Raw genomic sequence first — 27992 nt, 5'->3', positions numbered from 1 at the left:
GTCAAGTTCAGTGACTTTTTTAATAAAAATCTCATGTTATGCCGCAAGGCTGAATTTGTTTTTACTCACGCGAAATTGTTCCTTTTTTTTGAAATACTGGTGATACCTTTAGATCACCTATGTGCATCTCTGTCTGTACAAAAATTTTCGATCTTTCGTTGATATGTCTTTTAACCCAGTGATAATGGATTTAAGGCTCGTCGCTGCTACCATTGTGGGCGTATGTGTCTTTGGGCAATTGCTCCAAACTCAGTGGTCACTAATGGGTTGTCCAAATTATCAGCCATACATTACATTATACAAACCATGAACATACATTACATTATATATCCTTCTTAACGACCATCAAACCAACAGACCTGTTCCCGCCAAACGAACGACGGAAGTTGTAGCGACACCAACCGGCGAAGTGGTGCGCCCTCCACCGGCAGGCACTCGTGACGACACCGATATCGTCCCCGCACAAAATTTAAAGTATGTGTCCCTTATATCGCAGTGTATGGGTTTGATTTGATTTGATTTATCGTATATGAATAACTGCTACTTGGTTTTCCTCCGCACATGCCGTGGCTATAATAGTTGTTTCCGTGTTTGTGTCTTATGCAATTACACCATGGTATGATATATATAGACTTCGTTCGACATGATATTAAGCGGCAATTGTCAGCCTTGCATTAAAAAAGCTTTAAAAAAACAATTATTTTAACAGTTACAAGTGCGTGTTAACTCCTAAGCTGGTATAAGGTGTATAAACACCCGTGTTATAAAGACTGTCGTGTTTCGGCCGCGCATGGTTTAAGTAAGTTACATTCGTTTAAACTTGTTGAATAATAATGTAGATCTGTGAAAGACATGTTCGACCAACCGCAAGATGTCGCACAAGAGGAGGAACGAAAGCAACCCATTGATATTGAGACTGAAGCCAGGGAAGCTGTGGAGAGGGAGAGAGAAGTAAGGTGTATGGTGTATATGGGTGAGGTACTACAGCGAGGTACGTCATGGGACCTCGGATTTATTCCACAATTGGCTCATTACAAAATATCAGCGCCACCACAAGTACTTCCTTTACGCCACTTTCACCAGTTATTATAAGCAAATAAATGAGCGATGAATGACGAAACTATGGCACGGAAACCAACTCACGTTAAATAATAAGCATGTGGTGTCACCTTACTTCCCATAGGGAGTTCAAGCGTAACAATCATTTGACGTTTGAATAATCTTTGTAAATCATTATGTCCACCAAGAAATAGTATTATGGGGTAAGATGGATTACCGTTAACATCAACATTTCCATTTTCCCGATCGTGTTTACAACAATTAACAACGGTCTCTTAGAGTTGCGGGGTTACGGTTTTTTAATTCTATAAATATTATTTGTTTACAACTAAATGTGACGATAAAAGAAACATGGAAATATTGGCAAGCCTCGCTTTATATAATATGTATGTTACAGCTTGCAAAGAAAGCAGCAGAAGGAACAACACAAGAACCCGAACCACAAGAACCAGAACCACAAGAACAGAACAAGAACCAGAACCACAAGAACCAGAACCACAAGAACCGGAACCACAAGAACCGGAACCACAAGAACCGGAACCACAAGAACCAGAACCACAAGAACCGGTTGAAACCAGTTCAACGTTGGAGCAAAACGAGCCCGAACCTGAGCCAGCAACCAGTTTGGAACCTGTTGAAAGTGGCGTCAACGAGCCTACTGTGACGTCACAAGAGGACACACCACGTGATGAGTCGGACGATGAAGGGGAATATGTATTACAAACCACACAAGAAAATATTCAAGAGGTAAATTTATTTTCAATGCATACCCGTTACTATAACAACGGCGAACTCCCATAAATCGTCACCAGTTTTTTTTCTCATAAAACTTTTTGCTGGCCAAAGAAGAAATCAAATATTTTAATTTTTTACCGGTTAACACGGGTTTGCGTATCGAACACGCTAGTACAACTGTGGTGCTTTCTATTTATCCCCATTTCCACTGAGCTATCGTCTCTTTTGTACAAACACAAAGAATTAGCAATGCACATTTACGCTACAAGTGGTACAAAGTTAAATAAATTTCGCCACCAAGAAATTAATCTTGTCGTCCATCGCAAGTTATAACAATAAACTATTGGTCGCAATCAAACCGCCGTTTTTACGTCATCGGTATAAATTATTCTCAACAATTTATTAAACTCGATAAACGGTGATTATATGATACGTGTCGTTATAAACAGGGGGAAATATCTGAGCAACATGATGAAGCAGCTGCTGTTACGCCAGTTCGTGTGGCTGTACCAAGCCCCACACCTGAAGGTAAGCTGTATAATTGAACTATAAGATATCATGTATAATAATGTGGGGTGAGATGGGACATGTTTTTATTCTATTTATCGTCCCATTTGGGAGTAAACAAAGAATATTTACACCAGTATAACCACACCCTTTCGACTTTATATTAAGGAGCCCTGGTAGTTGTTCATACATGGTTAGAAAATATCAAATCTAGGTCATATATTCTTCCAGCAAGAACAGAAGACTTGATTCAAAGTACAAGCTAACATGCTTGGTAGAAAGTATTCATTAACGCACTTTGTCTGTTGTGATCAATGTAATTAACATTGTGTTTTTATTACAGATGATCCAGAGACACAAGAAGCAGAAGTTAATGTAATGTTTGTTAGTTTTGTTTATTTCTATTTTGTTAATAATTTTCCAACAAACAGGATAAAGATATTGCTGTCGAAGTTTCAAACAACGAAGATGTGACGAATGAAAACAACGATTTAGCTGCAGATGTGAATGAACATGCGCTACACACGGATCAATTATATCAAACTACTGATCTAATCACAGAGGACCAAGTGTCGCAAGCACAAGATATTGAAACAAACCAAGTTGAAGTGAATGAAGACGTTTCATCGAAACAAATGAAACAAGAACCAGTCGTCACCAACGGTGTTGAAACAGGTGAGCAACTCTTGTCGTTCGATGATGACTTTGACAAACCACACTTCGAGTACCCGTATGATGACGACACACCCATTGTTGATTTGATCAATGGTGATAATCATGGAATAAACAAACCACCAAAACAAGATTCTATCATGGATTTTGATTTGCTTGGAATATCTGGCCCCCAAATCGCCCCTGTTAATTCCCAACCCCCATGTTCGAATGGTGTTTCCCCCCTTACCCACCCTGACCCCACTGACCCCTTTGATATTTTCTCCACCCCGACCCCCAACCCAGCCACCACGGAGGCAAATAATAATAAAGATCCCTTTGATTTGTTCTTGTAGCACAGTAGCTTCGAACCCGCATATATTCAGTATTATTCTAAACACGTAGCAAGAAGATTTTATAATTCAACTTTTTGCTGCCGTGTGTCGCCAATCTAACCCAAATATATTATCAATATTTTCAGATGACAACACCACAGCAGTTGAGTAATATTCAATGTACAAACATTGGTAAAACATTCAGCGCTATGCGCCACACACACACACACACACATACATACAAACACACACACATACAAACATATACATACATAGCCTCAGTAATACATGAAACAACATTCCACGTCACCAAACGTTGTGAGTATATTGCTTGTGCAATGTGCATGTAAGCGCTTGGAACAGCTCAGCTGTTCCAGCCTTTTGTACTCACTCCCTAAGTTTGCATGTTTTGAAAGCATGACACGTGATGCGTGGTGTATTCAACAAAACGTTTTTAAAACTTTGTTGATCAAATGAAACATTTTACAAAGTTAACTTATATCTTTGCAGGTTAAATAACGTACACTGATTTTAAACTAACTCTTTACTTCGTTTTATACGAAACAGTTTTATCTACTAACGTGGCTGGCCTGCATGTTCTGTATAACTGCATGCACTAACCGTACATTGACGACTAACCAGTGTTTTGTTTCGAACCATCTTTCATTACAACTTATGTTGTCGCTCATGTTAGTGTTGTCATTCATTTATCGCGCTGCAGTGTCACGTGTGTATGACGTCACAATGGTGATGACGTCGTAATATCTCAAAATGAGTGATTTCCCGCATCAGCTGCCCGTTGTAAATATGAATAGATTTGAAATTATTTGACGATATTGTTAAGCTTGCGCTGCGACATTGTATTTATGCTCGATCGTATTATTGATAACACCGGCACAACTGATGTGCAAACAGTCGAACTTGTGCTGAAACTGATCGCCAAAACCCGATGTATTTTCTATATTCGCGCGGAAATTTCACCGTTCGTGTGTTTTATGTTTATTTCCCGAATTCGGATCGGAATTATTTTATTCAGCAAGCCTAATAATTTAATCACGCCATCATTTATTTATGTGAATATTTATAAAATTGTGACGTAACACTGATATAAACTTATTTCGGTTTTAATGACGTCATTATAATAAAGTTTCGTCAGTATTTTGTCATTGTTGTGTTATTACGTCACGAATATAATCGAAGCAAAACGAATACAATATATGATTCTATACAGAAATTTTGTTCTTAATGTTTGGTTTAACATTTCGGTGGATATTTTGCAATTTAATTTCTTCACGAACATAGGTGAAGTACTCTGGGGTGAGATGGCCATTAGTATAAACATATTTTCCTACTTGTGTTTTTTTTTCAACTAACAACGCTATTTTACGATCGTCAGGATATGCCCATATATATTTATGTAAAAATTCTTTGTTTTCTACCAAATAATGGGACGATAAAATAGACTGAAATGTGTTCTATCTTACCCCACCTTACTGTATTATACACCCTGTATGACATTTAGTTTAGTGAAATTTGGATGACGTAGGTATCATGTGATAACGCTTGTCCTACGTCATGTAATGGATTTTCCGGTTAATAAATATTGTAAACCTCTTGCTTGATATAAGCTACCCTTAACCATGCGGTTGAAGAATCGGCGCTTTTATCATTGTGGGGGTATGTTAGGCAAGACACTTTACGGCAGTTGATACACCCAGTGGTCACTAACGGGCTGACCCCATATAAAAACAATGACCCACAAAGTTACATACATAGTAACTTGTAATCTGGCACGAGGTGTATGAAACAGAACACCCGTGTTATAACGACTGTTGTTACCCCGCCATGCGAAGATAAATAAGTTACATATGCTGTGGTAACTCGTAAGCGGCACGAGGTGTATGAAACAGAACACCTTGATTTTGGAAATTTATGTGCTTAAATGTCCCATCTTCCCCAATATACTTATAGTTATAGGTCATGTGTTACAAGATGTCTGACAATTTACTTTCTAAATCCGTATTTTATTTGCTCCTGGTAGATGGTTAAACATTTCATAATATTGGAGACTTCCGTGTAATAAATACACGCCAGCATTTAGTTCAGTGTAATTTGGATGACGTTTGTCCTACGGTATGTAATGGATATCCCGGTTAATGAAGAGGAACTCTGCCTTGTTTGGCCTGTTGCATACATGGGTTGCATACATTGGTATGCCGTTTGTTAAAGCGGCATTGTTGTTGAGTTTATGAGTGTCGCAAGCACACCGTTCACGAGACAGCTAATAGAAACCGGATTGCAATGTTTTGGTTGTTTGTTGTGGTTGTTCTTCTTTGGCCTGCAGAAACATTTCAGTTAAAAGGTGAGAGTCAAACTTTCGTAGTTTTACCAGATTCTGTGGTTATTTACATAAGTGTTTTATGCAGAATACTCAACAATTAAACGAGGTTTTGTTGAAATGAATTTTCATTCCACAACGAGGAAGCTGAGCGTGAAGCTGGATTACAAAATATGCTTGGATTCGATGCCTTATTATATCGAGGCAACAGCAAATCCCAAATACATCACAGGTGTTGAGAAGTTTAACGTTACTGTTATTCAAATCAATTTCTATAACGCTGTGTTGGAATTGGAACGAATTGATCAGGATTCAGGATGGGGGGAAATGCTCTTCATTGTGCAGTGGGCCATCTACCATATCTCAGGTGACTGAAAACTGTGTTACCTAACAATAGTTATCAGGGTACAAATTGCTTGTCTTCTGCTGATCGGCTTCGTCTCCGTGTGTTTGTTTTACCGAGGCATTTAAACAAAATTCTTGCTTAATAAAGTCCGGCGCCAATGTACAGTAGTTTGCGCGCCAGCCCCGATCTTACCAAAATGTTACGGGTTCCAAGCTTGTCGCTGCTCCCGTTATTAGCGTATGTTTTCTTGGGCAATCAGCTGTATAAATTGTCAGTCATACAGAATCTTTGTTGATACAAAGTTATAAACGTGGTAATCAGTAGACGGGCATTGGATGTATGAAACAGAACACCCGTTTTGTAACGACTGATATCGTTGACTCGTCGTCACGCGAGGATAAGGCAGCAAGTTACATTCATTCATATAATATAGTGAAGTGTAAGGCGGAATCCCTAAGCACATATTGTCCAGTATATTCAAACTGAATTAAAATATATGACGGTATTACCACGAGTTATTTGCGGTAATACCACGAGTTATTTAGCGATTCGCACAACAAGTAAAATTTTACAAATTCGAAAACACACAGGATAAGATGGGATAGTTTGAAATCATTGTTAATTTTGATTAATAAGTGAATTTATTGTTAGTAATACACGTAAATAACACCACAAATTGGTACCGTCATTCCTTTATTAATTGACACCAATTTAATAAAATATAATAAAACACACGAGGAGTTATTTAGCGAATCGCACAACAGGTGAAATTTTACAAATTTGGAATACACAGGATAAGATGGGACAGTTTGAAATCATTGTTAATTTTGATTATTAAGTGTATTTATAAACAGGAATCTACGTAAATAACACGAAATAAAGCTTTACTATGATTTAGCGAGCATTAAAAAATAGCACCTTACTATTTCGCATTTTTTACCTGTTCAAAGTATACTGTTTCTATTTCACATATTTTTTAATATTTAAAAACAGTAATCAGCTTTGACGGGCGTTTTATAAAGTCGTGATAATACTGTCGAATAATTGTGTAGCCTTATTTTTCTGGTTATCATTAAATGGTAAAAAGAAAATTAAAAAAAGTCTCGTCTGACAAAGTGTCCCATCCTCCCCCACCCTGCTATATAAAAATTGGCATTGCTGTTTGAACGATAGTGGGTATTATTAGAACAAAGAGAATTATTTGCACATGAATTGATAAATTTTGCATCCTACAAATGCATATGAACCAGTAACAGCATAAATTTGAAAATAACTTTCAATAAAGTTTAGGCCTATATTTTACCACGAATCGGTTATTGCTGTTCCCACAAGTCAAGTTATCTCCATGTGCAAATGACTAAATTTCAAATATATTTTTCATACATTATCTCATTATTATATCTAAATATATAAATTCAAAGCAGTATTTTTGCCGATTTAATTCCTAATTTAAGCCGTATTGCCCCCTTAACAACGCCGCAACTGTCTTTGCCACTCTCTTTGTTGAACCGTGAGAATACTGTTGAATGATACTGTAACATCTGTTTTGTCTATCATCAAACGGTATACCGTAAATTAAAAATTAAAAATATCTCGTTTTCTCTAACCCTTCTATACAACATTGTGATTTAAGTTCTCGGGCATCGTTTGTATTATAATAAATTCAAAATCTAACCCGGCACTTTTCAGATTACATAACATCAACCGCTACAGTGCAATACCGTGTGGACTACGACACAGATGTAAAAATTTCAGGAACATCAAGTGTATCAGCGGTTTATGGTGAAGGTTTATCACCGTTGCCAGCATTACAAAACAACTCACTATTTCAACCACGTCTGTCACAAGAAAGACAAAATGGTCACAGGTTTTTGGTGTTTGATAAAACTTCCAACAAACTGATCACCAACCTTGATCTGAATCCTAAAAATGGAGAAAACGACCTGGTTACCGTGTTTATAGTTTACCGGGTCGACAATTTGAAAGAAAACATTAAAAATGATGCAAGTAATTGGCAAGGGCTATTCGGAACACACAACAGTGGGTGGGATAAATTTATTGTATTGGCAAGTGACAGAATAGTTGTTTCAGGAACCGTCGGATATAATATACAAATCACTTCTAACCTGACCAACGCCAACCCAAGTGCACTTCATGTTTGGAACGTTGTCAGTGTCCAGTGGAATGTGGATGGCGGTGTCGATGCTAGCAGTGTATGGTGCAACGGAAAGTTACTTCAAAGATTTCAAGCAGAATTAAGTCCATCTGATACAAAGTTTGCAATCGGTGTTATCACACGTCGTAACTCACCGTTAGTAAGGGACTTACACGGAGCGGTTGGTGAATTTGTGCTTTTCAAAGACATTGTCATGACCGATTACGAAATGAAGAAGTATCAATTCTACTTCATAGAGAAATGGGGAATCACAGCTGATCCGATCCCAGTGTAACCTTGTGGCTGGGGTAAGATGGTACATTTTATCATTCGCTTTTGGTAGATTTTATCGTCCCACTTATTAGTAAATAAAGAAAACCCACCATACACAATACACAGTACTGTAAAAACCGCGAGTAAGAATTCGAGTATAACACACAAGGCATCTTTATGCATCAAATTAACCTGGAAAAATTTATAAAACATTTTTACAATTTTAATGGCATTGCGTAAGGTTTTCTGGTCGCAGTTTTAGCTTACTCAATATGCTAATTGTAAATACACCGAGAACATATTTGTCACGTATACACGTCATGTTTGCCTATTACATCATGGTGTATAGAAAGCCTTTGTTGTGGTTCGTATTGCGTTAGACCGCTTCGCACTGTAGGTAGATTCTCTCGCTCACTGCAATGTTGTAGCAACGTTAACGTTGATGGTGATCACCGGGATATTTATTGCATTTTTAACTGAATATCATGATCGAATTTATTTTACACGTTTACAAAATGATGGGCAACTTCACGTTACTATACTTATACTTGGATTGGTTAATATCCAAAACCTCTTCCACCGTGTTGCTGCAATTATATCTTTGACATTATTTAGATTTCTAAAAGGTAATGCAAGCACTGTTACACAAGCTTTGCATGAAACGATGATTTAACTTTAAACACTCGATTTCCTTGATGTATTTATTGTGAAATATAAATAAAAGGTTTGTTGTTTATATTTTACCTGTTGTAGTTTGAATGTGAAGTAAGCCTTGACATTTCAAGTTCGTGGTTTGTCATCTGCTTTACAACGAGCTCGATCAGTACGCGATTATCTAACATACAGACTGGGTACGCAACGTTTGCAATCAAATCGCTCGATTCCGCTTCGGTGAGGGAGTTTTAATAAGTGAATTTATTGTTAGAACTACATGTAAAACCCCGAAATAATATGAAACAGTTTTAAATCCAAGTTTTAACATTCTTTTTCTTGCCCTTCTGCTATGTTTTTAACATGTTATGTATATTATTGTATGAAAATTAGTTTTGTTTGAACGACAATCGGCATTGTTAGAACATCAATTGATATATTGTATCCTACAAATGTCAAATAGCTCGATTGCGCACGGTGAGGGGGTTGATGCGTATATGCTGCTTGGACGTGCGATGGAAATACGTAGAAGAAAAGCATAACATGACGGTGTGATTGGTGAAAAAGGAACTGCTGCGTGTACGCCAGTCTGTATATTTTAAACGCGGGTCCAGTAAAGCAGTTTTTCTTTGTTATACAACGTGCATAAATAGTATGGTGGGGTCAGACGGTCCATGTTTCCATTCTATTTTATCGTTCGGTTGTAAACAAAGAATATTTTCAGAATTATAACCGTATCCTCACTGCTCTAAAACAGCGTTGTTAAAAACACCAATGTGAAATATGGGATTTAGGTGCTAACGGTATCCCATCTTACCCCACAGGAGTATATAATATTATTATACATGTAAGATAAACTTCCATTTGTAAGATCAGATAATCGTCTGCTGGACCCTTTAACTGCGACAACACTGTCTGAATTAATGTGTCATTTCAATCAGACCTATATTTAAATAAAAGGAAATCAGTTTGCAGATTTTTATGATATTTTCCGTGCAAAGAGAAGGCTGACGCAGCAACGTGTCGTGGTGATAGTTCATCACATGAAGGGGTGAAGGCCATCTAATGTATTTAACTATATAGCGTTGTATAGGTAGTACAAATATGTTGAAGAGATATCTTTGCGAAAAACAACAGTGGTCACAGGTTTTAATGTTTGATACAAATTTCAACAAATTGGTTGCCAACCTTGATTTGGATCATACACTAGGAGAGAACGACCTGTGCTGTGGTTTAGTGGCGCGCCCCCAACAAATAGGTCGGCTTTAGGCTCTTTCTGGTATACCATTGGGGGCGTAATGAGCAAGACACTTTAACGACAATTGCTCCAGCCCAGTAGCCACTAACGATTTTCGTTACCACGCGAGGTTAGGACAAGAAACATTCATTCATGTTAATCTAGACAACAGTCGTTGTAGTTAGAGCAGTTGTACGACTCGATCTCGACATCGAACCAATAAGCTCGCAACGATTAGCGTTGTTCCGCAGCCATGGTGCTAACCTTTGTCGCCAGTCAGCGAATGAACCGACCACACACACAACGTTGCAAACTAAGTTAGCATCGTATAGAAGGTTCGTTACTATGAACGGCGTGTTGGTCGGTAAAGCAACGGCAATTATAAATGCAAGGGCGTCGGCAAGAACACATAGACCTGTTGTTATAATAGATCGCTTCACCAGTGCCATGAGTAACTTATCGGATGGCCTGTAATAAAAGTAAACATTGACTGTAGAAACAAGTTTTGCTGTCATTACAATGCTCATTTTGCCTGGTTCGTTATACTTTCATTGTTTTGAGATACAGGACAATAAATTATAACATAAAGTCTACTTTTGGTTGGTGGGTAGTCGAAGTATAATACAACTGATAAAACATATCTAGCAAATACTTACAATACGTTAGACGTTGCAAACCCTGCATGTCGTTTTAAAGGATAAACGAAGAGCGTGAGTAAAGTTCCTTGCATTGCAACAGCGCCAGTAAATAAAACTATCAACGGAGTTCGAGTTTGGGCGACTTCTATACAACCAATGTCACTTGTAGTAAACTCCCATAATGCCCCGGTTAAAATCATTCCTATAACATTTCATTTATACTAATACAATTAGAACTATATTAAATATATAATATGTATAATAAATTGTAATAAATTATTATAAATTCTAATAAACTATAACAAGTTTTATTATAAATAAAAATTGTAATAATTATAATAAATTGTAATAAATTAATCTTCGCCACACCGTAATCGTCGATATAAATCAAAGTTATTATTATAAATTATAATAAGACCTACCTGCTAGCATCATGATGATAAACAGAGGTAGAATGGTAGAGCTTAGAATACGAGCGAACTTGCCATGCATTTCAGACAATGTTGGGTTCTTGTAGCAGGCTCGTTGTCGAAACCATAAGAATGAATATAAGCAAACTATTCCAGCCGAATACAACACGAAAGAAAGACTCTGTGTTGTTCAAATCATAGAATCGATAGTTAATATTAATTGCTTTACAATAGAAACTGCAAAACATAATTGAATCTCTTTAGAGTTGGATACGTTTTAACTAAATGATTAAATTTCGCCCAAGAATTCCTTTATTTATGTGCTACTGGGCGTGTTTTAGACCTAATTGGTCATATCATATTTTAATGGTTGTACATTACATTTCAAACAAATATATACAACTAAAAGCTCATGTTACATTACACCTATATGTCTAATAATACCTGAATAATTTTGCAAGTAACGTTTGTTGGAGACTTGATATAAAGCAAAGGTTGGTCACTCACGCAGTTCATGAAGGCGAACATGGAAGCTACGACACTCAGGTTATCCATGTAAGGTGAAGTACCTGTTGGTTATAATGTGACAGGGGAACATATTGGTTGTAATGTTTGTGCCAACTTACAAGATATAAGAGTAGAGTGGGGTAAGATGAGACATGCTTTGGTTTCTGTCCAATTTGGTGGTAAACAAAGCATATTTACAGAAATATATAAACGTATAATCTCACGACTTCAAAACACGATCAGGATGAATGGGATTTATTTGCTAACGGTATCCCATCTTACCCCACGTTACACCTGTGTTGCCATATATGACTAAGGAAACAGAATAAATTTCATTCATAAAAGTTGAGATATTACCTTTGCTTCGCCGTGATCTCACCGATTGTTGGCGCTGGGCGATTTCTTCTTTCTTCTGGCGCTTTATCGCCCTCAGGCGGTGAATAGTAATAGAAAGAAAAACATAGAGACTTGCTACGGAAAACAGAAGTCCAATAATTGTGAATGGAATGCGAAGTCCGCTTATGTTTGTTGAAATAATTTCATCGGTTGTAACCTCAGTGTTGGTGTAAGTTGTAGTAGTTGGGAAAAAATCTTTAAACGAAATAAGCAATAAACGGTTTGGGCCACAAATGGGTTGTTCAAATTATCAGCCATAAAAAAGTGAAAAAAAAATCACTCATAAAGTAACATACATGGCAACTCCTACGTTGCTACGATGTATATGAAACAGAACACCCGTGTTATAACGACTGTCGTTTTTTCGGCCACGCGAGCATAACGTATAAGTTTAATTTATTCATTCAATCAATTCCATAATATTTATTGAAACTTGCTTTACCATTTAGACAGGCTATTAATTTTTGACGATACACGTTTACGAAAACCCGTGAATAAAACTATGCTGCGGATTACGCGAAAACTTGGTAATATAAGTAATATAAACAATCCTATTATTTATAACATAATAATTATACTTAATGGTTTAACTTACGATGTCTCATTGTTACTAATTACACAAATTCCCTGAAACCGTATTTTCCGACTTACAACATAAAGCATAGTAAGCGCATATTACTGTTAACTTGCTATCTACCTAACAAACACACAGAATGAGAGAATGAAATGGCCTTGAGCACACCGTGAAGATAAAGCAGCCTCGTTCTGTCTTGTCAACTTTCTACTCCTGTTATGTTCGACTTACAACTGTTCTACATTAAGTTCAATTAACTACTTTATATTTGGTTCCTATTTAAAATTACTAACTGTATCAATATAGGTTGGCTCGTTAGTTTGATCAAACACTGGATTGGTCTGGTTGTCGAATTCTATATTACGACTCCATGAAATGTCTAACAATCATTAACCGATTGTATCCAACAACTAAATAGAACAAGACACAAACAAAAGAATCCATGAAGTTGTATGGTGAAGCTTTTCATACATTAACTTAAAGGTTCAAAAGCAATGTGGAATGTAATTAACAAGTAAGTATTTATTTTATAGAAACAGCGTAACATCTTTCGCAATTATATACATATTGTTGATAGTATGTTATCTGATACTTATGGCTGGGAAAATAGTAATAAGTCCTATATTACTATCAGCGGGGACGAAATAACTCCTTTAGTTTTCTCAAATCAAGCATTTTCTCCCAACTGTTGAAGCGACACGCGTGAGCGAACACAGTGAAAGCTTGAGGCGACAACGGATTGTAGTTGGCTGGTTAGTTTGGTGTGAAATCTCCTGACGCATAATATAGGCAGAGTAAACACTACAATAACACCATTTCTTAATGTTGTAATTAAGTTGCCTGAGTGAGTTAGTGCAGTATATGTAGCTTGTTTTTACAGTTAAGTAAAAAGGTATATTTATGTATAAATATCGCCGTATCTTTCAACAAAGCTCGTTATCTAATATCTTTACCGAGTTGGTATGATTATATAGTTTTGTGGAGTAAGAAACTTAGCACATATTGTCCAATATTTCGGGTTTCTAACAACTAACCACGCTTCTTTAGTGTCATGTGGCCACCTACGATTATATAATTCTGTAAATAATCTTTGTTAACTACCAAATGGGATGATAACATAGAATAAAAAAAGATGTCCCATCTTCCCCCCATCTTACTATATTTTATTTTAGGAATAAAACTACGAGGTTGATTATATTTAAAGTATTGTAATTCTGAATTGCAAGACATGGTTTCCTATGTTCGACAACGTCTATAAATAAAGTTGTCAAGATTTTAGAAATTTATCGATAAATTAATTTTCTGTTGCCGTATCTTATGCCTGTTGTGAAAAATATTGAAAATTCTAAGGTTTTTATTTATTTCGTTTCCGAAGTTGTCTCGCCTGAGAGGAATGTGAGCACGAGGAGAATGAAAGAGAATAATATGTGTTGGCGCGTCACACAGGCGATTCATGACGTAATAATAGAATTTGAGTGAGGCGGAAATACAGACAAAGCATTTTGACTAGATACATAGACAGCTACCATTCTATAAATTGACCCTTCCTTATCTAGGTCAAATCGCAACAACTTTGCTAATCACAAAACTCATTATTATTTTTTTAAATAATAAAACAAACGGGAAGTGCCTTAAGTAAGCATTTCTTTGCACGAAGTGTTCATTTTTTACATTTGATCGTATTTTTTCGGTTGTTTTTCGCTTGTAATATAGAAATACTAGATAGATATGCGACCATAATGATCTAAAAGTAATATCTTTTTGGCTAATCTGAAAAACAAAATCATTTTATTCCAACATTCGTCTTTTTTTCGTCTCAAACTTTTTTGTCATTAATTTTTAATAGTCTTTATCCGGGTCGTATAAAGAATAAAAAACCTAATTACTTTTAGTATTTACTAATGTTATTGTACATTATGTTCGTTATTTAACCTGGTGAATCGCGATGTCGCGTTAAAGTTAATTGCAATGTTTTATCACACGATCCTATTTTCCAAGGCTTTCCAACATTTATAAACCTTTATACGAGGTCCCACTAGTTACATTTAACAGCTTATGCATATATAGTACTGTGGGGGTAAGATGGGATACCTTTAGCTTCTTAATCCCATCTTACATAAAACAATGAACAATAATCATTTACAGTCTGTGGGGATAATGTTATATAATTCCTATAAAATATTGTTTTTTGTCTACAATAAATAGAATAAAAACATGTCTCATCTTACCCCACCCGAATACCATGTCCCACTCCTATTGTATTTAGAAATTTATAGTTTTAAATTAATATTTACTTTTCAACAGTAACAATTATTTATCAAAATGAAGTGTTTAATATTAATATCCTTGCTGTCATATTTACACACCGGTTCATCCATACATTGTCGGCAATGCAGCGCTGAAATAGATGCCAACGATTGCAATTCAACATCATGTACAATACCTTGTTCCACCGTTGATTGTAGCTGCCTTGGTCTGTGTTACACCAACGTTATTCTAAACTTCTCTGGCAAACACTCCGTACAGGCGGCTTGTATACAACAGGTGATAAACTAATTCTTGCTTTTCTTTGATTTTGTGTTATCACTTTTTCGCAGCGGGCATTTTCGGTCACTATGTGGACGTGGGCGCCAATTGTTCTACGGGTTAAGGAATTGTCGCTGCTACCACTTTAAGTTTATTTAATACCACGTTAAACCGTTATTGATTTGGGATATTTGGTTCGTCCATAAAACTTTAGTTTTGCGACCAAATTAAAATGAATGCCACCAATTTTATGAACTTTATTATTTGTTTCATCTGAAATAAACGTGAACAAATATCTTTAGGTTAATATTTCTTTTAGTTATGTCCAACAAGAGCCAGCTATCTAAACCTCTACACTAAGCGTCAGATAGAGGGGTATTGTGACGTAAGCAAGGGTGTTGTGACGTGTGAATGTGCCTCAGATGACTGCAATCACATGATATCATTTGAACCAATCACAATCGATGACGAAGATATAATAATTGAAGACAAATACGGTAAGTTAATCGTAATGAAATTGTGCTTTTGACGCTACTACATATTATGTCACTAATACCGAGGGTAATATATGCGCCTGCGTCTAACCCAGAGGTAATGGGTTCAAGGCTTGTCGCTGCTGCCATTGTGGGCGTATGTGTCTTCAAGCAAGACAATTAACGGCAATTTATCCAACTCAGTGGTCACTTATGAGTTATCCAACTTTTCAGTCATACGTTTCGGAAAAATCAAAAATAACGCCAAAATAATATTAACCACAAAGTTGAAATAGCACGTAAAAGAACTGTTGTTATCCGCCAGGCAAGAATAAATATTTTTTGATTATGAGTAAATACAAGGATTGGTAGATTAGATATAAATACAAATTTCAACAACAGATTTGTCGTCCATCATCGTTGGTGTCTTGGTAGGATTTCTCCTCCTTTGCCTTCTTGTGGCTGTGGTGTGGTACAGTGTAGGCCGGTATAGAAGGTTAAAAGATGAAGAATTTGAAAGTAAATTGACATCCGGGAGCAGACTATCCTCCGATGATGCGAGTCTTATTGATGGTTGGGATGATAGTGGGAAACATAGTTACTCAGCTTACAGGTCAACTTTGAAGTAATATATTGTATTGTAATGACTATGATTCCTATATTGTGAAGTGTGGCAACTTATACCAGGGATACAGGTACCTTAAGTTATAACGAAATTGTTAAACCTTGTTCAGTGACAGCGAGGTTATAACCATTATCATCTAATAGATATTCATCAAGCGTTGCTACCCAGTATAGTCGTGGGTCACGTGGAAACGTACTCAACCATAACGACCAACATTTACCGATCGAACTTCAAAAAATAATCGGTAAGGTTGTTTGTAAGGGTTGCTTTATACAACATGTATTGTAGGGTGGGGTAAAGTGGGACGTGAAATAATGTAGGAAGAATTCTTTTTATGCTTATTGCTGTTAAAACATGTTTTAAAGTGTCCCAGTTTCCCCCACCCTACAATACATGATCGCGAAACATACTTGGTTTTCAAGTCGGGAAATGTTTTGTTTTTAAGGCGAGTGCGACATGTAGTGTTGGGATTAAGGGATATTTGGCGTGTTTGTTTTATTGTCACATTTGGTGGTAAACAAAGAGTATTTACAAAGTTATATCCTTATGACTATAAAAGAAAGTTGTTAACTGTTTAAAAACAAGAAATATGGGATATTATGTGTTAATGCAAGCCATCCACAGTAGTAATTAATATTTCTGCACAAAAGGATTACTTCTTGATTTATCACCATCAAGATAAAAACGTTTGTGAAACATCGGCCATGAAATTTGTCAAACAAGATTATGGTAATTATCATTGTTATTACAAGGCAAAGGAAGATTCGCTGAGGTTTGGAAAGCAAATCTACAACAAGATGCTTCTCCTCCTCAAGTTGTTTCAGTGAAAGTATTTCGTCTCCACAATTATGGGGCGTGGAGACAAGAGAAAGACATGCTAACTGAAAGGTGGGAGTTTTTTTATCTGGACTTTTTTGCCCTTGTACATATATATAGTATTGTTGGCTAAGGTGGGGTAAGATGGTATACTGTAGGAAGCCTAAATTCCTTGATGTAGAACTACAAGCATAATTGTGGATACTCTCGCGTTTGTTTTATTGAGCGTTATAGTAGGGTGGGGGAAGATGGAAAACCCCCCCCCCCCCCCCCCCCCAACATTTTATTCTCTTTTCTCGTCCAATTTGGTAGTAAACAAAAAAAACCCATTCAAAGAATTAATAACACGATCAGGATATTCGCATATTATGTGTTAAAGGTGTCCCATCTTACCCCACCTTTATGTATTATAATTGTTAAAAACAAAGTCAGGAAATATGGGATTTAGGTGCTAACCGTATCCCATCTTACCCCACAGTAACATTATTGAATATTTAATTCTAATATTTATATATTGTTTGTAGTTGGATGAGACACGAAAACATCATTGAATTTTATGCTTCTGAGCAACACACAGTGCGAGGTCGGTTGCAGTATTGGCTCATAACTTCTTACTATCAAGAGAAAAGTTTAGCTGACTTTTTGGGCTCCAATATTCTTGACTGGGATCAGTTTTGTGACATGGCAACCTCAATAGCTAAAGGTAATGTGCAAAAAAATATTACAAAGCATTTAAGTATTTATTATGTATATATTCATAGCGTTAAATATCTTGCGTATTTTGTCAACCTGGTTACATCGATTTACTCAGTTGTTGCCATATCGGTTGATCAGGGTTTTCAATAAAGTGGTTAAAGCAACCGTTTGTTTGTGTGTCCGGTGGCAAAGTGATGAACGCGTGTGCACTTAGTGGGTGAATGTTTTTCGGCNATTTAAACTGTGTGCTACAGACCAAAAACTCTGGGCTAAGTGCAGACGCGCTCATCACCATGCAGCGGCACCGGACCTACAAAGAAACTGCTTTATGGTAGTTCGTACAGCGGGCACAAGGTGGATGAAACGAAACACCCGTGTTGTAACAACTGTCATTGCCCATCCACACGAGGATAAATAAGTTACATTCATTCATTCATTCAATTTATTTCATCGTCAGGGTTATCATACCTGCATGCGGAGAGAGATGACGTGGGTCGCCCCAAGATACCAATCGCCCACAGAGACGTCAAAAGTTGTAACATCCTTGTGAAAGATGGCAGGAGAGAATGCGTGTTGGCTGACTTCGGGCTTTCACTCAAGTTGGACCCGAAGTTGAGTCGTGATGAACTTGCAAACGCTGGTGAGTTTTTGTTTAAATGGACAACCGTTGAATGGTGCACAGTGTCTTCAAAACAATAAATCATTTATTGTCTCAATTACTAGCAATGGCTTTAACCAAGTGGCCCTTTATGAGTTGTCTAAATTATCAATCACACATAAATATCAACAAAAGTACTTAATCAAGTTACAAACGTGGTAACTCGTAAGCTGGAACGACGTGTATGAAACAGAACACTCGTGTTATAACGCCTGTTGTTGTAATGAATAAGTTACATTTGTTCATTCAATGTACTACAAGTTCAAAATCACTGCTACATATTCTTAGCGAGCAGACATGTGATATCACATCTGTGTAAAACTATCTTTATCTATCTCACCAACTTGTTTACCACCAGGCCAGGTTGGAACATCAAGGTACATGGCTCCCGAGTTATTGGAAAGACTGGTTAACCTCACAGATATTGAGATGTTTAAGCGAGTGGACGTTTACGCGATGGCTTTAGTTTTGTGGGAGATGGCGAATCGTTGTGAAACTTCAGAAGGTTCGTATAAAACGCGATAGAAACTTGTAGCAAAAATAATGTTAATTAATGATCATGGGATTTATTTTATATATCAAAGTCTGTAGTTATACCAGAGTTGTATAACATGCTATGGGAGTTGCTTATGTTATTCTATCCTACAGTGCACGCATATTGTAGTTCCACACGAACACGTCGCTACCTTAGTTACTTACTGTAAATCTTTACCTATCAATGTAAATACAGGCATGGCGTCTCCGTATAAACCACCGTTTGGAGACAAAATAAACGACCGACCCACCAAAGATCAAATGCTGCTTCTTGTGTGCAAAGAGCGCCAACTACCGAGTATTCCGGAGAAATGGAAAAAGCACCAGGTGGATTATATTTATGAACCTTACTTATTTGACCTGACTCTAAACCGACTGTGTTTATTGCGACCTTTTATAAAACCCAAGAAATATATGAATGGATGTTAATTAATTATCCTCGTATGGCGGGGCAACGACAGCCCGTTTCATGTACCTCGTGCCTGCTTACGATTTTTCACGAAAACAACCATGTGCGATGGTTTTTATGAATAAATGTTGGCTCTTAGCGTGGCAGATTAACACACAACAAATCGATAAAAAGGGGTTAATAATATGCTTCCCTATAAAGGGTCTCTCTGAATTCGTTGACACCATACTGAACGAAACATGGGAATATGACGCTGAAGCTAGAATCACCGCTAGTTGTGTGTTGGAGAGATTTAAAGTATTACGTCATCATGGTGACGTCATCGGCTCTGACGGCAGTGACGTCGAGGATAAGATTCGTGTGAAAGCCAAGAATGAATCGAACAGAATATCTGAAGTTATTTCAACAGTTGTGTGAATATGAAACGGTTGTTTTATATTTGAAACTGCTCACCAAATAATCCCCTAACCAGCAACTAACCATTACTTATGGGGTTCGATCCATGGGGTTACGGCTCAGGGGTTAGGGGGATTCCCATGGGGCAAGCATAAGGCAACAACTATGAAAATCATGTTCATCCACAATCTCCACTATTTCGGTGACACAACTTGTTTCTTTAACAAACCTGGTCATTAGTCTTTAAGACACGTTGATGTCCACACGGAAGTGACAAGTAACTTTTAAATGACATTATGCTAACTTAATGTTTGGCATATTTAACCTTATACCTCTCTTGTGTATTTGGCAACCATGTTTGTTAATTCAGCAACCTCAGTTTTTATAGTTTTGTCTAATCAGATTTGCCATCAATGGCCGCGTTGTTTGTATGTATGGCTTATTAAATGTAAAATATGACGTTTAAGAGATGGAGCTCCGGAACCTTTATATATTTTTCACCGGTTAATGCCGTTGCAAGTCGAAGTTGGCAATTTTTCCTTCATATATTTTTTGAATTTTCCGATTTAGAATCTAAATAAGATTTTTCCGTAGAGATTACATTGTTTTGTAAGAGGGTTGGTCCTCACACACAGAGCTGTAAGAATTTCAATTGCTTTGCATTAGGAACCAACTAAAGGTTCCGGCAACTATCGACCTAGAAATCCAATCTTTGATTCTTTGTATCTCGTATTCCTTTATTTCTTATGAAAATGTTTACACGTATGCAGAAGTTTAAAAGTTCTTGTTACAATAAAACAAAAAATCAAGTTACTTAATCGACGTTGACCGCAAACATGCATACTTGTTCAGTTAAAGGTTTATAATGTTATTTTTGATCGAATAAAATTAAGATTGAATTTTACAATGCGAGTTCCAAATAATCTGTTAGGTTTATCGTTTAGTTTGTCAAACATTCATCGTTTTTTAAAAGACATTTCCAAGATGGTTTTATAAGAGTTTCAATGATTTTGGTTATAAAAAATTGTGTTTATTGATGGTTTTATTGTAGCAATAACAGTCCATAAGTTAAAAACCTCACTTAACTCAATACATTTTGGTCCCATTAGTACGTGGTTTAGAATCGACATATTAAAGGATTTTGTTTTACAAATCATACATCAAAGAGAAGGTTTTTACAATACATTATATTTTAATATTTTTGTTCTTTTCTGAAATATTCAACAATCTAAGATTTATTATGACGACATCAATTTTATGATGACCTCATCAAAAAAATAAAAATATGAATTTGAAGATAATTTCACACTGCACTAACTTCCTAAAAAAGTTTTGGTCTAGCTGCTATGCTTTGCTTGCAAAATCCAATTAAGTGAGACCTGGTCAAAAACGGAAAAAATACGAAAAGCAATCCCGCGCCCAAAGGTTATTAAAATGCTGATTGTTGATCGTCATACTTTTTCGGTGGTCGTGCAAAACTGAAAGTGACTTCGAACAGCAATGATTGCGTAAAAGTTATATTGCGCATCGGAACTACTGCGCAAACGAGTAGAATTTTAGGTATATAGGTTATGTTGGAAATTGTACGTGGTATAATTTATATGAGCCATTATATATAATCAAAGTTCACAGAGTTTGAAATGGTTTATTTAGATTGCGGGTAAACCATATTGGACGACCAAGAAAGACTTGAAGTGAAAAACAAACAACAAAACACGACACATCATGATAGAAAAATATTTTTACATTCTTAGAAAAAGTCTATGTTTCATCTCCTAACTCTGCTTCCTTTTTGCTTTCCCTCCATTTTAAAAACGTGAGTCCAGACACACCAAACAAAATAAGCAGAGCGCCCAATATTTCCAGCAGCTGAGGGGCCACTTGTAAGATTGTATGTTCCAAGGTGATACTAACTACAAGGTCGGCGTTCTGGGCAAGCGCCGCCAACCCAGGGTGTATAAGTTGAACAGCACTGATGATAAAACAGGAAAAGTTAGATAACAAATATAAAACATGAATTGAAAACCACCTGCAGCTTCTCTTTCAAAATGATTTGTGTATAAGTTTATATCAATTTTAAATTCAATGTGACATCATTGGCGACAACGGGCGGAGTGACAAAGTGGTTGCATGACTCTTCAAAAAAATATAAGTTCTAGTCTAAGAGATGCTACTTTTGTTGGCGTATGTGTCCTTGGGCAAGACACTTAACGGCAACTTCTCGAACCCAGTGGTCACTAATAGGTTGTTATAAAAAAAATCACCCGTCAAGTTATACGCAGGTGATAACGTATGAAATAGTACACAGGTCTTATAACGAACGTTAAATAAACCGAAATATTCATTCATTGAAATAAAAAGTCACATACATTCATTAACATAATATGAAAAATATATAATTACTACATTATATTTAAAACATAGAAATATTCGGGAGATTACAAATATTAACTTACTAGTTGGATGACCAGGTTGCCACGGATGACGTCGCACACACAGCCACCATGTAACCGATCCCTGCTGCGCTTGGTGGCCATGGGAACGGACGAACGAACATTAGACCGATGGATATTAAGAAAGTTAAACTTGAGTGATACAGAACAACCGAGAACGAATGAACTTCGCCTGAATTAAGTCAAGTTATATGTTTAGTCAATTCATAATATTTGACTGATTTCTGAAGTTTACATCGCATGAAATAGTTTTAAATTAAACTTAGTGTACTTTTGGTTTCAACTTCTAATAAAAGTAAATAAGTGAAGTAAAATCATGAATGTTTAACCTTATTTTCTATTGAAACATAGCAGCAAAGTATGTTCAAAATACAATGATTGTTTAACACAAATTGAAAACTAAGTACATCTTGTTGAGTAAGGCAATTAAAATTATTTAACGGATTTTATGAAGTCTGCATTGTATTTAAATTATTCCACCGCCGTGACGCAGTGGTTGTGCGTTTGTCACTAACAATCGCCCACAAAGTAACATGCGTGGTAACTCTTTTAAGCGGGCACGGGGTACAAAAGCGGAACACTCGTGTTTTAACGACTGTTGTTGCCCCGCCACGTAAGGATAGATAAGTTACATTTATTTATTTAATTTTATCCAAAATTGGTTTCTATATTTTCGGTGCCTATAACTTCATGCAATAAAAACATTGGTATATTCTCACCTTTTACTTTCCGCACCGTGATCATGCCGAGACTTCGTGTAATGCCAGCAACCACAATAAGTATGTATCCATACACGTTCACTAAGACCTTGTTATCTGACATCCCATGAGGAACTACGTAATCTTTTTCATTTGATGTCAAACTGGAAGCTGAATAATGAACCACGTGGTTTATTCACGAAATCTAAATTAGATTCCTATTTTTTTCTTTTCAACCAAATTTAATTGTCAAGTAGTAATATAAAAAAGTTGTGCAATTGTTCGCCTCTAGCCAAAATCTCAGGTTACTCTGTAGAATATCACCCATTATACTATGCTGTGGTAATGGGCAAACTCTGGCTAAAATCTTTGGTTCCATGGCGTGTTTCGCTGTAAGACCTCACCCATACAGACATAAATATAAAGTGGGCCAACCTATTATCATTGCGATCCCACTCATACATATTAATACGGCGGCCCCATCTCTTATTTGGATCTTCTCCCGTGTGATAAGGAAAGTTAAAACCACAGCAAATATTGTCCTTGAAGCCCCTCGTGTTGCAATTGCGTTACCAGGTGGAATGACGCTGTAATGTTGATGCATCCATCATGAGGTTTACAATATATTTAAACTACTATAATAAGGTGGGGATGGAATATGTTAACATTTTATTTTATCGTCCCTATATTTGGTAGTAAACAAAGGATATTTATGGAACTTAGATAACCGTATCCTTTCGTATCTACCAAAAACACAAACGGAAAATTGGCACTAACTTTTGACTCAAAATTTTGTCAAAATAAGTTTGCCAAAATTGAAAATCTCCAAATTTTCTTGAGTTATTGTTAATGTAGATATAAGGGGGTTTAATAATTCATTTATTTTTTCATTAAAATTTAAAACTATAGAAATGTCTATGAAATAAATGCGGGAATGTTCTTTTGGTCGTAAAAAGCAAAACGGTAAAGAAATTAGGAATATTTTGGTCCCTTCATTTAGCATCTTCTGCAATATTTTGACAAAGAACATTTAGTATGGCCGCAATACAATTTTCTTTCGACTACTCTTTTTCATTCTTAAAATGTTGTTTTGTTTAAATTGGTCACAAAACTTACTTGAAAGCTTCAAATGAACAAATGGTGGCAAGGCTGTACATCACTGCGATTAAAACACAATACCACACTCTGCCCTCTGGTGGCCGATACGATATCTTGTGAGCTCCAATCAACGAGCCAAATAAAAGAAACTGCGTGTATATGAATTAATATTAGAAATACAATAGTGTTTTGTCATACATATCGTATAGGGTGGGGTAAAACGGTTAATGTTTCCATTCACTTTTATCCTCTCATTTGAAAAACAAGGAATATTAACACATATGCTTACGACTTTAAAAGAGCGGTAATTTAAAAAAAACACGATTTGAAAACATATTTGTGTTAACATTTTCCATTTTACCCCACAGTAATATACCATAACATAATTGTACTCATCTAAATTATAATGCCTAAGAAGGGTTAATTAAAACAGCGAGTAGAGAAGGGAGATGGGAAAATAACTCACTCATTAACACTAATAGCAAAATATATTATAAGCCATTAATACGCATTACAATCCATGCTGATTCTCACCTGAACCATACTTCTAACAAGTAGAGTCTCAATAGATCCCACCCCATGATCACCTGCCAAACGTACAAACACTCCTGTCAACCCATACATTACCCCAGCACCCAACAGAGCAGCAAGGATGCCTTTCGTATACTCGTCGTGTGACTTCGCTTTGGATGGCGGGTTTAATATCGGTGTGTCTTGCGTTGGTGTTTCATTGTTAGGTTGGGCAGCCAACGGAGGTTTGACTTCAAACGCATTGGTTGGTTCTTCCATAGATTGAGATGACGTCCACTTACTATTCAACAAACCTCGTTGTAGTTTCACTACTTGTCTATCGTTGTTGTTCGAAACAGAAAATATCGACTTTGGGTTGTCGTTTCGTGCTGTTGGATAAAAATGCTCGTTTAAAATGCGGAAATATTTGGAAATGTAAAAAGATCAACAAGATATTCATCAACTACAAGACATATACGTGGCTTGTGGGTTTGGACTGTTCTAAGGCGACCAACTGATTAAAACCTTCATTATACAAAGGGGTAAGATGAATACCGTAAACACATTATATTCCATGTTTCCTTATCGTGTTTTAACAATAAAAAGATCTATTATAGACTTGTGAGGATATGGTTATAAAATTCTGTGAATATTCTTTGTTTACCACCAAATGGGACGTTAGAAGAATATGAAAACATGGACTATTTCACACCACCCAACTGTACTTGGAAGTGCTTCAATTTGACGATGCAAAAAAAGCAGTTTTTAAAGTTGAAAGTCATCATATACCTGATGTAACCGGCGTTTCACAAATTCTTTCAACATCCAACAACGGTGATTTTTCAGTAGAAACCTCAAGAGGTTTTTGTCTGCGTAAAAAATCGATAAAAATTCATTATTATAACACTGAATATGATATTATTACTTTCGCAGCTTTTCACTAGAATTATGCTATTGCAGAATCTACAATTAGTGTAAGGTTAAAGTATATAGGGTGGGAGAAATGGAAACACACATTTAGTCTTTTTATTCGTTCCATTTGGTAGTAAACAAAGAAAATTCAAGGAATTATAAAACCGTATCCTCAGGCCGTTGTTACTTGTTTTAAACACGAACAGGATATTTGTATAGTATGTGCTAAATGTGTCCCATCTTACCCCATAGTACTGTATACAGTAATACTAATACCCTTTTTGCATGGTCACTTTTTTGCGCGTAAGTACTCTCATATTTACTCGCAAAAACAAAGTTAACACGCATAACGTCATAAGCGTGTCATCTGCTGTAGGAGGTTGGTTGTTACTCGCATTATGCGAGTAAAGAAAAGTAAGGTGAAAGTACAGTTTTACTTTTAAGAGCCCAATCTTTTTCGGGTATTATTTTTACAGTTTTTAGCTGGTAATAGCCCCATAAAGTATTAAAATCTATTTTATAAACTAGATTTAACAACATTGCGCTAAAATAAGCTAACTCAATGTTGATACGCACATAAACCAATGACCATGCAAAATAACGCTGTAAGCGAGTTATCATATGACGAGTTAATGCGAATCGTTATTCGCATTAACTTTTTACCATGCAAAAAGGGTATAATAATATTTACTGTTTCTGTCTCTTTGGTATACAGTATCCCTTCTATGACAAAAAAGGTTAAGTTAAAAGATTATAAGTTTTACACAGAATATTAACGACGAATTGTCCCAATACTTTACCTTAGCAAGCTAAGTTTTGTTCTTGACACTTTAGTGGGTTTCTCGTTTTCCATTGCGGCGTATTATCACATAAAACAAATCTGTAAAATATTCGGTATCCGTACAATCTGTATGTAACTGACAAAGCAAAACCAATCACAATTTCAAAAGCAAAACAAACAAATACAATTTCTGACAAAATGATACAATAATACTTTTGCTTCTTTTAGCTTTAATTTCCAAAACTTGGTACGCTCACTGCAGAAGATGGAATAAAATTATTTAATTATTAAACATACATGAACGACTACTTTACATATAAGACAAACACGCATGCTGTTGCAATCTGGCGGCGACTATTCTCTACTGAGAAGTAATTTTACAACCCGGGTCTGTTGGGGGGACATGTCATTCGCCACACGAGATACAGCAGCATTAATAATTTACTATATTTTGCATCGTAGCGGCTCAACCAGAAACACCGAATAAGCAGGTCGATATTTCCAATGTGTGCTAAACATAGAAAACCCGGATTAAGCGACAACAATGCCATTTTAGGGCTTACACCGTTTGTTTTGCCAATTTAGTTGCCTACAGTCAATAAAATGTTCACACCATTTAGGAATAAACCTCACTGATATTTCAGTCAAATAAATTCCCATATTTTGTGTTCATCTAATATCTATATAGACTTGTGCAATATGTGCACGTCTTAAAACAACATTTAATATAATCGCTCCAATTACCGAATAAAGTTAAGTACACTCATTAGGGAACATGTAATTGCTTTTACATAGCAGTCAGGACCAACTGCGATGTGGTTGTTATTTTAGAACAACTATAAACGTCGTGCAAACGTACAGCATATATATCTATTGTTTTAGGTGCGCGTTTATCATTAATTTGTAGTCGTGTCGTTTTTGCCTTTATAAAATATTCATACAGAATAATAATTAACTATAACGTCATATCCACATGGGAAATACCCAAAAACCCGACCATGCGTTATTTTAGAAGTTGCATCTACAAAAGTAATCTCTACTTTAATAACGAGATGACGTATTGTTCTCATAATATACACCAACAAAACGCAGATATATAATTAAAACTTTAAAACTAAAGCAACAAAAGGAAAAGCTTTAAAATTGCTAAAATTATCGACTTTCTTATAATTACTAGTGCCACGGGAAATCAATTGATTTATCGTACAATGCGTTATAGTTGGCGCAGGACCTTAATTTAAACCTTGTCGCATGACGCTTGACGTGTGACGTGTGACGCACCGAATATAGCGTATTGCTTTGTAAAAAAATTATCTAATATATTGTGTAATAAATGCTTCTTGTACATTTAGTACTGAGGGGTAAGATGGGATACCGTTAGCATCGAATTTCCCATATTTCCCAATCGTGGTTTGAACAATTAACAGGGCCGTTAGAGTCGTGAGGATACTTTTAAATAATTCTGTGAAAGCTTTTTGTTTACTAGCAGATATAGGACAAGAAGAGAGATTGAAAACATCACCCCACCCTATCATATAAACCACATGATCGATTGAACATAATAATAAAACCTTATGTAATAAGTTCAGTGTCTA

At 36.2% G+C, this 27992-nt stretch overlaps 5 protein-coding genes across 14 annotated transcripts in view; 3 read left to right on the top strand and 2 right to left on the bottom strand.

Annotated features, from left to right (window-relative positions):
- The window catches only part of LOC100176453 (RNA polymerase II degradation factor 1), a 28279-nt gene extending 23758 nt beyond the window's left edge, over positions 1-4521 (top strand). For 9 of the 10 annotated variants that reach the window (XR_003396695.1, XR_003396694.1, XR_003396691.1 and 6 more), the window contains 7 exons: positions 358-474; positions 840-951; positions 1457-1806; positions 2244-2322; positions 2645-2676; positions 2733-2976; positions 3434-4521. Coding sequence is in view for 1 of the 10 variants with exons in the window: in XM_026838157.1 (XP_026693958.1) it covers positions 358-474; positions 840-951; positions 1457-1723 (496 nt within the window). In the remaining 9 variants the exon portion in view is untranslated. Of the gene's footprint in view, positions 1-357; positions 475-839; positions 952-1456; positions 1808-2243; positions 2323-2644; positions 2677-2732; positions 2977-3433 lie in introns of those variants that run through there. The other variant, XM_026838157.1, reaches the window with a different exon arrangement.
- Positions 4522-5181: 660 nt separating this feature from the next.
- On the top strand, positions 5182-9132 carry LOC100185808. Its single transcript, XM_002122350.3, has 3 exons — positions 5182-5649; positions 5714-5992; positions 7661-9132. The coding sequence occupies exons 1-3, from the start codon at positions 5589-5591 to the stop codon at positions 8419-8421; spliced, it is 1101 nt and encodes a 366-aa protein (XP_002122386.2). The 5' UTR covers positions 5182-5588; the 3' UTR covers positions 8422-9132.
- An 838-nt stretch (positions 9133-9970) lies between these two features.
- LOC100186669 lies at positions 9971-15148 on the bottom strand. The gene is made up of 6 exons (XM_002128141.3): positions 12834-15148; positions 12200-12433; positions 11780-11904; positions 11348-11516; positions 10944-11127; positions 9971-10755 (listed from the first exon to the last, which is right to left on the bottom strand). The coding sequence occupies exons 1-6, from the start codon at positions 12841-12843 to the stop codon at positions 10449-10451; spliced, it is 1029 nt and encodes a 342-aa protein (XP_002128177.1). The 5' UTR covers positions 12844-15148; the 3' UTR covers positions 9971-10448.
- On the top strand, positions 15120-20758 carry tgfbr-iib (transforming growth factor beta receptor). The gene is given in 10 exon segments (NM_001078368.1): positions 15120-15356; positions 15658-15835; positions 16214-16424; positions 16580-16680; positions 17189-17324; positions 17777-17955; positions 18406-18588; positions 18965-19111; positions 19337-19467; positions 19751-20758. Coding segments are annotated over 10 exon segments (1704 nt in total). The 5' UTR covers positions 15120-15134; the 3' UTR covers positions 19967-20758.
- Positions 20759-21570: 812 nt separating this feature from the next.
- On the bottom strand, positions 21571-26589 carry LOC100181808. Its single transcript, XM_002128249.3, has 8 exons — positions 26417-26589; positions 25494-25573; positions 24729-25093; positions 24213-24343; positions 23532-23683; positions 23118-23267; positions 22402-22570; positions 21571-21917 (listed from the first exon to the last, which is right to left on the bottom strand). Exons 1-8 carry the CDS (start codon positions 26467-26469, stop codon positions 21707-21709), a joined length of 1311 nt encoding a protein of 436 aa, XP_002128285.1. The 5' UTR covers positions 26470-26589; the 3' UTR covers positions 21571-21706.
- Between the last annotated feature and the right edge of the window lie 1403 nt (positions 26590-27992).

The sequence above is a fragment of the Ciona intestinalis genome, unplaced genomic scaffold (assembly GCF_000224145.3).
Source record: "Ciona intestinalis unplaced genomic scaffold, KH HT000062.2, whole genome shotgun sequence".
NCBI classification, from domain to species: domain Eukaryota; kingdom Metazoa; phylum Chordata; class Ascidiacea; order Phlebobranchia; family Cionidae; genus Ciona; species Ciona intestinalis.
This window is presented reverse-complemented; position numbering and strand designations above follow the sequence as displayed.